General features: G+C 48.3%; 1 protein-coding gene across 1 annotated transcript; it reads left to right on the forward strand.

Annotated features, from left to right (window-relative positions):
* The first annotated feature begins 10160 nt into the window (after positions 1 to 10160).
* DBX1 (developing brain homeobox 1) lies at positions 10161 to 13696 on the forward strand. The gene is made up of 4 exons (XM_074884462.1): positions 10161 to 10518; positions 10978 to 11079; positions 12749 to 12951; positions 13322 to 13696. The coding sequence occupies exons 1-4, from the start codon at positions 10161 to 10163 to the stop codon at positions 13694 to 13696; spliced, it is 1038 nt and encodes a 345-aa protein (XP_074740563.1).
* The last annotated feature ends 484 nt before the right edge of the window (positions 13697 to 14180 follow it).

Genomic DNA, 14180 nt, shown 5'->3' on the forward strand with positions numbered 1-14180 from the left:
TGCTTTTGCTTCCCTGACTTCTCACACAATATTCTTTCAAATGAATTTAAAGCTTTTCTTGTCCAAATCCCCGCAAAAGTAACCACACTGCAGTTTTTCTACTATTATGCAAATAGATTAATCAGCCAACGCTCCAGTGAGAATTAATTTATATTTGAATCAAATGAGGCCTTAGATTCTTTATAACCCAACCCCCGGGCCAAGGCCTGGGCTAGGTAGCAACCTCATATTATTCATTTGACGAAATGTGAACTGACATAAATACCATGGCTAACTTTCAATCCGATTACCCCGTTACCTCACATCAATGCTCTCCCAGCCATCAGACTCTAGCGTCCCTCCTTTCACCAGCACAGCCAACAACTGACAACTCCTCCCTGATAAACAAGCACCCACGCCGACACCTCGGACCCCCACTCTTAACCCATCATCCCTGCTCAATGGCCCTTATTCGACAAGGTACTTTATTTTGTTTGTAGGAATCGGAGGACTAAACAGCACAAAAATACTGTTTTGCTGGGCCTGCAATTCAAAGCTGCCCTTTCAGAGCTGTGGAGCACTTGAGGCACTAACAATAAACATCCAAAAATATAGGAGCGTCATATCTGTCCGTACATATATACACATGCACACATTTAATTTAATACAGTCACCGACATCTGTTATCTTTCATACTCTCCTTAACCCTTAAAAAAAAAAAAAGTAAAACAATGTTTTGGGCTACTATGTCCAAAGGTCAATGTAAAGTGAACCCACATTTTACACAGCACCCTTATACTAAACTCATGTTGACAACCACTAAATTCTTTCTATTGCCCTGCACAGGAACTTGTTTTTTAAAAAGATTTTTTTTTTTCCTTTAAAACTGTAAGCATTTAAAAAGCTTGGCCAAACAATCCACCAGGTGTGAGAAAAGCCTTTTCTATGCAAGCAGCTCTGTGTCAGGAAACCTACACTTTGTAATTAGATTAGCAAGCAAGGACTGAATAGCTTTGATCAACACATTCCCCCCCCCCCCATATTGTTTATAGTGCATAACCAATAACTAAGCTTCTCTAGTCATGGTTAAAATCTTCTTAAAAATGGGAGTCCTGTGCACTTTGGAATTTAAATGAAAAGGAAAATAAAACAAAGTACACATTCTTAAAAAAAATATAAGTAATTACTTGGCTGTCTTGCTTAAAGAAAGCTTTATTTGAAAATATGTCATAAAACAGACCCTGTATGATTTAACAGCAGCTCTTCAGGAGAGCACTGCTTAAAACACATCTAAGCTAGAGACTTAAAGATGTAATTTTTGCCTTAAGGACATACTTCACAGCGAACAGGCTGGGGCAGAAGGACGACAGTCCTCTTGGCAACATGGCTGCAGCTCCAGGGGACAACCTGGATCCCTGGCGTGAGAGCTGAAAAGTCCCCAGTCCAGGAGGATGACTTTAGTTGTCTGTGGATTTTTCCATGTGGCCAGACAGTCTAGTTGTGTAGTGAAGTCAGTTCCCCAACATAAAGACCAAGTTTGAAATGTGCTGGCTTCCTGGAGACACCAAAAGCGGGGTGAAAAGGAGCTGCAGGATGTTAGAGCACATCATCCCTACCTGCTCCTTCAAAAGAAAGGCTTACACTCACATAGATATGATGGCAAATGGAAAATAAGCCAAAGCAAGGATCTTCCTAAAGCTTTCATACAAAGCCTATGTATTTTTCTTGGAAATGCAAGACTGTTTCACAGTCCTGCTCTGTCTTCCCAGAGTGCAAATACCCCAGTTTTGAATTTTGATCTCAGGCCAGCCCAGAGTCAGCCCCATTTTGTGCTGTGGAGCCTGAAAACAGATGCAAACCCTTCTAGGAATCAACTTTCCCAAAGATAGATATCTGATTACTGGATCCTTCTGCTCAGATCGGTACACCTGGTAAATACCATGGTTATTTCATCCTTCTTGAAACAGTCTTTTAAATATTAGGGCTAGGGCATCAGAACTGAGATCAAAAAGTCTTCTCTTTGGCTAAAGGACACTGTAGAAATAGCAGAAGATAACAAGAGGACATTCTCCCTCTCACAAACCTGGAGACACTTGCCATACACACAGCTGTCACAGACAGCAATGAATGAAAATTTTTCCATGCTTCAGTAACTGTCCTACCCCCTCCTGCTTCTGCTATAAGCACAGCAGCAGGGAAAAGGCCCAGACATTAACTCCCCTGGTGCAGAAGTTCAGCCTCTTTGCTTAAACTGCCGCTTGAGAGAGGGTCTGACCCAAGGCAGCAATTTAGTCCTGTCTCTATGCATACCCCTTCACTGATTTTTTTTTTTTTTTCTTCTTCTGTAGAAGCGGTAAACTTTCAGCAAAAAGGGAGAATGGACAATTTTTTGGTGTGATACCTTTAGGGAAAGCTTGAGAAAGGTTGATAGGTGAGGGAATAGACTTCCATTTAAGACCTAAGCCAGAACTATGTAAGACAGCAGAGAACTAGCCCTTATCCCAAGACATCCATGAATCTGGAGGATGCAAATGTAGCTTAAAGCTCTATTAACCTCCTCTCTCCTGACCCTTCTGGGTCTGATGAGTAACAACCAGAGTTTGGCTCCTCGAAGAGAGCCATGGCCTGTGCTAGGACAACCAGACCTTACCAGACTTCCTCAAGTCAAATTTTAAATCTGCTAAATCCCATCCAATGTCTCTAAAGACCTTTCTGGAGGTACAAGATTTGATGCTCTCCACCCTCTTACATTTTTAATGGAAAAGGAAAAACAGAGAGAAAAAAAAGGACAAAACTCATGTCATGATGAGAGCCAAAAACATGAATGCAACCACTAAAACATTACTTCCGTTAAGTAATTCTCATTTCTATGGGCATGACAAGAAACTTGAGAAAATCTGTTTCAGACTATGAAGATCCCATTCAAATATCCTGGCTGTCTAATTCTAAACCTCCGTCGTCTTTGATATTTCCCCCTGCAGTATCAAAACGCTCCTGACAAAGTACTGAAAAGAGACGAATACATTCAAATTCTTCTAGGGCTTAACCCCACTGCATTGAAATTAGCATGAGTTTTGCCCCTGACTTCAGCCCTGACAGAACGAGCAACATTCTCAGGCCAAAGGCATGGGGAAAAGCTTTTCTACAACTTTCTTTACATGCTTCCACTTTCCTTAGTCCTAGATATTTCCGTTTGCTTTCAGAAAGCTGAAGGCATACATGGGCAGTGCATTCCACCATCTATCCATCCAATCTCCTGGCTGGTGGAAAACAAGCAAGGCACTTTTTCTTCGTCAGAAGGTAGCACAGTTCTCTGAGAAGGAACGCACTTTCTACAGGGTGGGGAAGCTCTCATGAGAAAGGTTCTGGTCTTTGTTATTTCAAGGTTTTACATGTGCAAGGGAAATCAGTTTTTCCTGGTGATAAAATGGAACAGCCCTTCATCTCTGAACATCACCAAGCTGTGCTGCTTGCAAAGCAAAGCCCAGAAGAAGGGCAGGCCTGTTCTAGTCTCTCCAATAAGCCACATGTTTTCTAAAGAGAAGAACTCTTTGTCATGAATGGAGATCCAGTGCAAAATCTATTGGTTCTGCAGAGAGGCAGTCATCCTGAATCCAGAGACCTACACTTGAGAATCTTGAAGAGATGTCCATGAGGCATAAGACTATGAAGCTGTTCATTCCTCAGGCATTATTGCTCCATTCTCTTTGGTTTTGTCTACCTGAAGCATCTCACATGAAAAAAAGCATCCCCAAAAGACAACAGAAATACAGTTACCTTCTTTCATCTGACTTTCCAACTTACACAAAGTAACCAGGAGCAGAGCACAGGGACCAGTGCTTACTAACTCATTTCTCATGGGACAAAACTCATCAGCCCTCTCCTTGTCAGAGCTCCAGAAATCAAACATACTCCATACCAATAGCTTTCTCTTTCTGGAAAAAAAACAAGTGTTACACCTTCTCCAAAGAAGCCTGCACATGGTTTTTTCCTCCATGGATGCACTACAGTTTGCCAGCGACATATAGACATGAATATAGCCATGCTTAGGGCAGCGTCTGGAAGAGAACCATGTAACTGTGAATCCATTGCCTCAGTGGACACCAGTATAATGCTTCCAGGGTGAAATCACTAAGTGCCCAGGGAATTCAATGATTAAAAAAAACCCCAGAACTCACAAATGATTTTTTTTTTTTTTAAGAGATTCCCCCATTTCAATTGTAAGAGCATTGCAGTATCCCAGCAAGGAAATTTTGCACTTTTTTTCTTGCTAAGTAACTGTTTCAGTGTGTTTGAGTTTCTCATCTTTCCTTATCACATGGCTTTTAGTCCCACCAAAAGATCCATAGGTTAATCACTGCCAGCAGAACTTTCAGCACCTTCTCAGAGGACTCAGAGTGAAAACCACTGAGTTTTGAAGAAGATACCTCCACACCTTCAAATCAGGAATAAGCTTGCAACTATAAGTTTGTACCAAGAAGTTGATGCCTGCATCATCAAAGCGTTTGCACCAGGAGGACCAATATGAATCTCCAGACAGGACGATACATCACAGTTCAGGTGACTGATTCATTAAAAACTCTCTGCCGCTTACCTGGAAATCCCCATGACAGCCATCTCCCCCACTGGATCACAACATCTGAAGGTATTTTCACCTAGAAGGAGCAAAATGAGCCTCTCAGTCCATCACTACCTTTCTGGCTACTCGCCACCAGCACTTACATTAGGGAAGACTTTCCATTGGGATAAGTGTTTCCCAGTACCCAGGCTCTCATCGGCATCTCACTTCCAAGCCTCTCTTAAACTTTTCCAGAGAGGCTTAAGCCCCAAGGAGGTGCACTGTCAGTTAGTTGGCATGGTAAAAACTGAGGGATTGAGGGCTAGAGGTCCGGCCCTTTTAAGAAAAAGTGTAGAAATAAGTGAAGGTCCTGGTTTAATCCTACAGGGTAGTTAAATACTAATTCTGTTCTTCTTCCCCCAAGAGACAGAGGCCCCTACGCACTGCTCCAGCGGGTGGAGAACAGCCTCTAAAAGACTGTGTCTGCTCTTGTGGCAGGCATCGAGGGAGTGCGTGGGCTCAGGGGTCTCAGTTTAAGGAGACAGCAAAGTGTCATGTTTGCCCAAATCTGCCCTGGAACACATTCATTCTCCTGTTGAACTTGCCCTGAGAGAGTCCTTTCCTCCAAGGAAGGTTGTTCTTTCTGTCATAGCCTGGAGAATGGGGAACAGAACTGGAGCTTTAAGAGTGGAAAAGTAATGGGATCCTCAACTCCCAGCACTTAAAATTGCCCACTGCCTGGAGATTTCAGTGAACCAGTGAGCAGAGAAATTTGCCACTGTTATAAACAAAGGATCAACACTTCAGTTTGTGGTGAGGCGGTAGGAGTAGATTTAAGACCTGATTTGAAAGACAAAAGGATTTTTAATTCTTCGTACCTACTTGAGTAAAATGAGAGAAATAGGTATTGGAGAAAATGAAGGGGAAAGTACCACGTTCTCTCATCCACCAGGCTTCATCTGCACAGTCTAACTTGGAAACTCTTAGGACAGAGACCACAGCCGAAATAAGCAGGACCTTGGCCTCCAGCATCTGAGAATCAGAACAGCCACTGCCCAATTCCCAGCTAGTTTCCACCATGCTAAATAATCATGAAATTAAGGCAACAAATAAAACACCATGCTGCATTTTGCAAATCCTGGCTCTCCAAAATGTGCAAATCTTAGCTCATGAAAGGAGTTGTTTTTAGGGAGGTTGTGTGGTTGTTTGTTTATTAGACAGATCAGTGGAGAAGAAAGAAGAGGGATTGTTTGACCCCAGATTATTTTTAAAAAAAAAAAAAACAAAACAGAGGTGGAGGTTGGGGAAAGGATAAAAGGATGAAGTGGACAAAAATAATCGAATTTGGAAGAAAGGATGCAAATTAAACAGGCTTGGAAGGAGTTAGTAAAGTGCAAGCAAGACACAGAGACTAAACTAAAGTTAATTACTTTTGACATGATCAGATCATCTGGTTGCATTTCAGGCTGCGTGCACTCTAGGCTGGCCAGCATGAATGGCGAGGAAAAAGAAAGTAACTCTCCCCTCTAGGTCCCTTTGCCAAGTCTGGGCTGTGCGCTCTGTCCGAGATCCCTCTTTCTTTGCGCAGAGAGAGAGGGGGGGAGAGGAGAGAGAAACACAGTTAACCACCTGTCAGGGCTGAGGACACAATAAGGCAGCCCCCAAAAGAGCTTTTCATGCATGCGTAATATATTTGTTCAGCTATTCACTTAATGAAGCTGATAAATGTGATGCGAAACAATAGTCAAGTTAATCTATTTAGTAAAATGTTTTGAGACTCTCAGGCGATGTTAAGGAGGGTAGTGTGTTCGGGGACATTTTCATTTCAATGCGCTCATCTCTCCCCTCTTAGGGGGGTTTCAAGCAACCTATGTGAATATAATTTCTTATAAATGTGTCTTTAATGGGTTTAATTCACCCTTGCCAGCTGTTTTTTTAGCTATTTTGTAAGAGCAAAACAAACGTGCCAGGCTTGGAAAGCTAGTTAAAATTAGTTTCGGTCACTGGGGCCAAGCTATATTTCCTGCAAACCATCTGCTTGATTGGCACAATAGAAGGATTTTCAAGAAAAGGAGGGATCTAGAAGAGCTTTGAACGAACCAACAGTTACTGTTCCTTGTGCTTGAATTCTAAAGGTGAAGCCTTAGGTGTCTTAATATAGCTGCGCCCCCGGCGAGGTCGAGAAGCATCGTTAGGGAGCGGGGACACGCCGGGGACGGAGCAGCCCTCCCTCCCGCCGCCGCTCCCCTCCAGAAAAGAAAAAACCAAACCAAAAACACACACAAAACCAAGAAAACAAACCCAAAACGCGCACCCACACGCTTCCTACGCAGCTTGGCAGAACGCGAAGCCGCGGGGCGAAGGGAGCGGGGGGAGCGGTTCCCGTCTTGGGAGCGGGACGGGGGATTTTTGGCTTCCACCTGGCTGCGGGACCGGCCCGGGAAAGGCAGGTGGGGGGGCCGCGGCGGTGATTGAGACGTTCGGCCGGCGGGACCGGCGCGGCTCCGCGCCCCCGGGGAGGCGCTGGCCCGGCCCGGGCGAGCTCCTTGGTCTCCGGATTTGAAGTGCTGGCTCTCCCAATTTCATGCGGATTACCAGCCTCGGACCGGGACACACGCAGGCTTCAAGCCCTGCCCCCCCGCCCGCTCCCGGTGGTTTTAGGGTTGGTTGGTTCCCCCCCCCCCCCCCCCTTTTTTTTTTTTAACGACAAAGAAAGTGAGTGACTTTTAAGAAATAAATTTGAAGATAACGACATTAAAATGAATGGCAGGAAGCACAAAACGGCATGAGCATAGGTCAAACGGCATTAGTCACAGGTTTTATCCTGAGACATTAGAATTCCCTTTCTCTTAAATGATCACTGCCTTTGAAAAGAAACTTCCAAAGGAGATCACTTAAAATAAGATCCTTTCGTCCGATTTCTTGGTTTCTTATGGTCTATCTTCCCTTTCAATAGATGTCTAGTCCCTTTTGCCGTGGTGCTTAAGGGATTCTTTATGAGTGTGCTCAGACGCATCACAAGGAACTGGGTCCACGTGTGCCCCAGCATGCGTTTGACCCAACCTTCCAGAAAATGTCAGATCCTCTTTTTTAAACCACAGAAATTAGCAGCAGTTGGTCTATAGTGAGGCAAAATGCCCTCAATGTATATGTAAAGAAAGGAGTAAATCATCTCAAAGGAAACGTATAATGACTGTAAAAAACTAAGTGTTCTCGGAGCAGCCCGGGCGGAGCTGCCTTGGGAAATGCCGGGATGGGTCGGGGGGGGCAGCGCAGGAGCGCGGCTGCAAGAGGGGCAGGGAGCAGGGGGGAGAGCCGGGGTAGGGGCGGGTAAAGGGGTGCCAGTCAATTATTTTGTTGGGAAAGCCCTGTTTGCTTTTTCCATTCGCTACCGTCCCACTCTCTTGCTAAATAACACCTTGAGAGCAGCCATGTGTATAAACGGGCTTGAGAACCCCGGAGCGCCTCGGATGGGGGCGAGAGGAAAGCTCAACCCGGAGCAGGACGGGGCAGCCCCCCTCTTCTCCTCCTGCTCCCCCCCGACACCCGCCGCGCTGCGCGCCAGCCCCCCCCGAGCCCTTTGGGCTCTGCCCGCGCCTTCCTTCCCCTTTTTTTCTTTACCTGCTAAGCATCAGGATTAACAAAACTGGAGGGGGGGGGGGGGGGGGGGCGGGGGGGGTGGACACTCCAGCGAGGTTTTATTTCAAAGTGATGCTTTCAGACAGCGGATCTTCCAAGTCAACCTTCTGCAGATGCTCATCTGCTGGAGGCCGGTGTACAGCACCGGGAAAGCTTGTCAGGATCATACAATTTCGAGGGCTGATTCCGTCCTCTCTAATAAATAACTTTTTGATTTGAATCAAGGGAGAGGTTTAACAGACTTTCTTTCTTCCCTAATGTGATATAAATCGCAGATGCACTTTTATTGAATGGTTAAAGCATCGACATGGAGATAATCAACACAAAACGTCCGGACAAAAACCATCGACAGAAATAAAGCTGGTTAATAAGATTTTTGAGAAAGCTTTGTGTTAAAAAGTAAAAAGGGAAAACAGCTGAAGGTGACAGTTAGTTCATGGTTAATAGGATAAAGGCTGCATGGTTGAGCTGCACACTTCTGCTTGCAAAGGTTCAGCCCCACCAAAGGACTGAATAGGGTGCTTTTAAAACATAGGACATTTAACACATCTGCTATAGTCTTTAACAGAGAAATCAGGTAAAACCACTCTCAATAGTTGCTTTCATCACCCAGCTCCAAAGCGAATTAACTACACTTGCGCCTATTTCCATATTTGCCACCACAAACAAAACCTCTCTGCCAGAAAAAGCCCCGTTTTCTACTTTTCCGTTAGACGATGTCATGTGCCCCTCGCACCCAAGTTAAGGGACCTGGGGCTCTGCACGGAGCTGAAGACGCCGCCAGAAATTCCGCACACGCACAGATCAAAAACCAGTTCAAGTGAACCTGGCGGCGTCGAGTCACCGCTACCGATAAAACCGAGACTAGCTCCGGCAGCTTGAGCCAGAAGGATCCAAATGCTACAACGTTGTCTTCATTTGCACGGTCGGAGGGCAGCGAGTTCCAGTGTTTTTAATGTAGACGAGCTTAAGAGGACCGAGAGACTGAGAACCTGAGGGCGCTGCTCCGGTCCCACAAAGCTGTTCGGATCTTTTCTGCGTTCAGCGTTGGGATGTTCTCGGAGCAGAGTTCTCAGCGGCTACGACAGGGTTTACACTTCGGTCCGGTATGGGCAAGCCCCTCGCCCGAGCACACGTACACAAGACCAACACCAAGCCCGAATCTTGAAAGTAGAGCTTAACACCGCAAATTCGCGTTGTACCGGACCTTTGACGGGCAGATAGAAAAATAACCCCAACTACACGCACAAATTTTGCCGCATACTAATAGCAGGGGGCAGGACGCGCTCAAACCACGATGGGATCCGCTCCCCGAGTATTGCCCCCCCCCCCCCCAACAGAGCTTAGTTCTACGTTCTCTAAATTGTATTTTCCATTCCACAAAATCCGTGCTTTTCTGAGAGCCCGCAGATAAGTTTATATGAATATTTATTGATTTATTTCCTAAACTCAGCAGGGGAGCGGCAAATAAATTTAGTGCTTTCTTTAAATAATTCCCTTTCTACGAGGCAAGATGTCATTCGAAACTTTTAAATAGGCATTTAATTAGCCTGTGTGTGTTGCCTCTGAACAAAACCCTGCTGGGAGCCTTTGGAGCGCTGTATTCCAAAGAGGCGGTCAATATGCAAAATTGATGACTACACTTTCTTTGTGGCGGGGCCATTGTGCCCCGGTTGCTTATGAAGTCTAATCCAATCATAAATTGCAGCCCCGGACCAATGGAGAAGCCCGGAGCTCGCCCTGAATGAAGCTCAAGTGGAGAACTTTGTTGAACCCCATTGTTGGGGCTGTCACTTTTGAAAGAGCCTCAGCGGGGCTGACCACTATAAAACCCATCGTCCAGGAGGAAGGGGCAGAGAGAACCCCGCCAGGCTTCCTAGCTGGATCTTATACTCCACGAGGTTTGCAAAGCAGAAAACAAAACCAAAAGCAAACAAACAAACAATCGAGCGGCCCCAGCCCTGCTCCGCGGACGGCCCCTGCGATGATGTTCCCCAGCCTCATCGCTCCGCCGGCCGTCTACCCCAGCCTCCTGCGCCCGACCCCCACCCTCACCTTGCCTCAGTCGCTGCAGTCAGCTTTTTCCAGCCATTCCAGCTTCCTGGTGGAAGATTTGATCCGGATCAGCAGACCCACCAGTTACCTGCCCAGGACTGCCCCCCCGTCCAGCATGTCCCCCCCAACCTCGGCGGCCAGGACGGACTCGGGGACGCCGGAGCTCACCAGCTCCACCACTACCTCCGCCGGCTCCAGGAGGATCTGTTCGCCACAGACTTCCAGCGGCGACTCCACTTTCCTCAAGTTTGGAGTCAACGCCATCCTCTCCTCCGCCCCCCGAGCCGGTAAGCGGCCCGATCCCGGCCCCCCCGCACCGCCGCTCCGGGGCTACGGGACCCCCCGCCTGCGGGAGGGGGCGCCGGGGGTGGGGGGAGAGGAAAGGGAGGGAGGACCTAGTACCGAGCTGGAGCCCTCCGGCGTTATTTAAGGGCGAGGGGGAGCGCCGGGAGGCTGCTGGCCCCGCTCCGCCGCAGGACGGACGAGAGGAGCAGGCAGGCGGGGGGGTGGGGGGGTCCCCACAGACGGGTCTCCTGACCCACTCTGGCCTCCCGGGTGCCGCTTAGCTGGCAAAACCATCCCAGCGAACAAGAGCCGCTTTTCCTAGGCGGTTCCGAGCTCAGTTCGGCTGTTTTGGGGCGGGGGGAAAGTCCCACCGCGTTGGTCCCCGGACCAAGCGACAGACCCAGCCGTGCCGTGGGTCGAGTCCAACCCCTCTGCTGAACTTCATTTTATTTATTTACTAGAAACGTCCCCTGCGTTGCTGCAGAGCGTCCCTCCAAAGACTTTCTCCTTTCCGTACTTTGAAGGATCCTTCCAGCCCTTTATCAGATCTTCCTACTTCCCAGGTGGGTCTTGACAAGCGTCTCTCCGGGCGCAGCGCGGTAACACCTCCGCGGCCCCCGCACCCCCGGGGGTTACGCTCCAGTTCAGAGGTTGGAGGGAGTACAACACTCGAGCATCAGTCGCGCCAATTTGATGCCCGATTTAGCACAGGCAGTGACTGCGTGACGCTCCCTGCCCGCTCCCCCCGCTGACCGGCAAATTAGCCGGGATTGTCACGGTCCCGCGGCGAGGCGGGTCCCCCTCCTCCCGGGCAGCCCCTCCCGCCCTGCGCCTTCCCCCCCCCCCCCCCCCCCCGCCTCCTCCTCGCCGCTTTCAGCACCACGAGGGGAGCGGTCAGCTCCCTCCGCGCCCGCGCAGCCCCCGCGCCCCGCTCCGCGCAGGCGGAGGGAAGCAGCCCGCTCCCCTGCCACGCTGCTCCCCGCCCTGTGGCCGTGTCGTCGTGTCCCCCCACCCCCCCCAATCTTTCCGCTCCCGCCGGATTTCTGCCGTTTACAGGCGGATCGAGCGTACCGCGGGCACTGCTCGACTTCCTCCTCCTCCTCCGCGTCCCAACCCTCCCCTCCTTCACCTCGGGTCTCCCACTTCAGCGCTTCTCGTTTAGACCGTCAGTGGTATTCAAACGACATGGTCCCGGCGAGAAAGCAGGCTACGGGGGTATGATTCTTACAGCGCTGAAGTATTATGATGCTGAGAGAACAATTAAAAAAAAATCTAATTACACAAACAAGCTATTAATTTAAAAAGAAAACAGGGAAAGGGAGAGAGGAAAAAAAAATAACCCAAGCTCTTCCATTCATCCTCCGGATAATGGAATTTGCTTCCTTTCTCCAGCATGTGAATAGCCTAACAAAAACAACTTGAGCTTTATAAATAGCTTTTCATGTCCATTTAATGAAAATGATTTGGGGAAAGAGACGATTGTGCCATCAGTATTCTCCCGAGGAGCCTGGCATGCCGTTGTGTTTAGTTTGAAAGTGTAAATCTCTTTTGTTCCAATAATATATGGCGTTAGCTGCTTGTCCTCAGTCTTTTTCTGTTAGTTCATTACTACACAATTACCATTCACGCTTCATTAGCATCTCTGTCTCTCTTGGGGAGTTCCCCCCCCCCCCCCTTTTTTTTTTTTTAAGGCGAAACTCTGCCCTTTTTATCATACCAATGCCACTGGGAACCAGGCAATGTGCTAATTAGCAGTTACTTTTCATGTCTTCGGATTGAATTCTCCAACTTGGGGGGGGGGGGAGAGAAGAGATTAATATAAAAAGATGAATACTGATTGATCAAAACTGCATCTGAAGGAGCGGTTTTGTTCAAATCAGAAAAGTCCTCATTTTCATCTCGAGCATAATAAAGCGTCTGAAATGATAAAAGCGACTGAAAAAAAAAAATCAAATGCTTCTGAGTGGGAGGGAAAGCTTTTTTATTATACCTCTATCTTAGCTGGTACGGCTCGCTTTGCCTTTTCAGGCCGGAGACCTTTGAATCTCCCAACAAAACCGGCCACTATTGATCCATTTTACACGTTTGAGTTGATAGATCTAATCCCAGCGATTGCTGGCTGAAAGGGGGGCGCTTAGTTAAGCCTAAAGCTCCTTTTCACAGCTCCAGGTTGATAGGGGGTGGTGGGGGCCGGTCCTGCTCCTCTCAGCGCTGTGTGTCCCCCCCCTGCAGCTGCCTCTACTGTGGTCCCCATCCCTGGCACCTTCTCCTGGCCGCTGGCCGCCCGCGGCAAGCCCCGCCGCGGCATGCTGCGCCGGGCAGTCTTCTCCGACGTGCAGCGCAAGGCACTGGAGAAGATGTTCCAGAAGCAGAAGTACATCAGCAAACCCGATAGGAAGAAGTTGGCAGCCAAGCTGGGCCTCAAGGACTCGCAGGTGAGAAGGGGCACAGGGTGGGGAGGGCAGAGGGGGTGGGGGGAGCTGAGCCCCCTGGCAGCTCGAGGGCAGGGGAGGAAAATGGGAGCAGGGAGAACTGCCAACAACCAAGAGCAAGCCCAGAGCAAGTTACAGGGCCGTCAGCATCAGAGCTAAGAGAGCAGCGTGATTCCCAGCTGGGTCAGTAGGACAGGACAGACCATGGTCTTAGTGACCCCCTACCCCTCTCCTAGGGTCCCCAAAGTTCAGGTTTTGTGGTTCCTGTTAGCTTCGCTACAGGCATGAGCAGGGTTTCAGGGTGCAACCAAAAGGCCTTTCCTGGTCCCATTTTTGCTGAACCATTTCACTTCTCTGTTGCTTCACCCCCTAGGTGAAGATCTGGTTCCAGAACAGGCGGATGAAGTGGAGGAACTCCAAAGAAAGAGAGCTCCTCTCTTCTGGTGGCTGCAGAGAACAGACCCTACCCACCAAGTTCAACCCTCACCCAGACCTCAGTGACGTAGGCAAGAAATGTTCAGGAGAGGAGGAAGAGGAGGAAGTTCCCCCCGTGTGCCCACCCAGCCCCCGGCACCCCTTAACCTACCAACAGTCCCCAGAACATCTACACCTGAGGGACAGACTGGACTCCCAGATGTCTCCTTCTCCATCCCATTCTAGCAGCCCCAGCAAACCTTCAGACTTCTCAGACTCAGAAGAAGAGGATGATGAAGGGGAAGAGGAAGAGGAGGAGATAACAGTCTCTTAGATCACCCTGCTTGCCCCTACCATCACATGGGGACATTGCAAAGATGTAAATAAACAGAGGGCTATAAATTGAAGAGGTGATGTCCCACCCAAATGTCCACATACTTCTCCAGTGCAGGTTCTTTATCACATAGCTGCAAGACTTTCTACTTATAGGTATTCCTTATTTTTTTGCCCCATGTGGAGGTTTTTATATTCATAGCATCTGCTAACCTTTTCATAACTCTCTCTGCTTAACAATCAACATTTGCTCCCTTAGTTACCTTCTCCTGAAAGCAAGCAACAGGCAGCTCCTTGCTTTATAGCAGGGAGGAAGGTAGTGCCTGTTGAGGGGGACACTTTTTTCCCCCAGATAAGAAACAACAAAAAATACTATATAGATGCTGTGGCCATTTTCACTGCCTTTCAAATGAACTTCCAGCTACTATTAAGATTTCAAAACCCTGAAGACTGGTCTGATCCAGCAACCCTTTCCTCCAAAAATA

This window comes from Strix uralensis, chromosome 15 (assembly GCF_047716275.1).
Source record: "Strix uralensis isolate ZFMK-TIS-50842 chromosome 15, bStrUra1, whole genome shotgun sequence".
NCBI classification, from domain to species: Eukaryota; Metazoa; Chordata; class Aves; order Strigiformes; family Strigidae; genus Strix; species Strix uralensis.

Excerpts from the sequence above, each read along its gene's own strand:
- DBX1 (XM_074884462.1), top strand. The coding sequence starts at position 10,161 with ATGATGTTCCCCAGCCTCATCGCTCCGCCGGCCGTCTACCCCAGCCTC. Across the intron at positions 11,080-12,748 it reads CAGATCTTCCTACTTCCCAG|CTGCCTCTACTGTGGTCCCC; the intron begins GTGGGTCTTGAC and ends CCCCCCCTGCAG. Across the intron at positions 12,952-13,321 it reads TGGGCCTCAAGGACTCGCAG|GTGAAGATCTGGTTCCAGAA; the intron begins GTGAGAAGGGGC and ends TTCACCCCCTAG.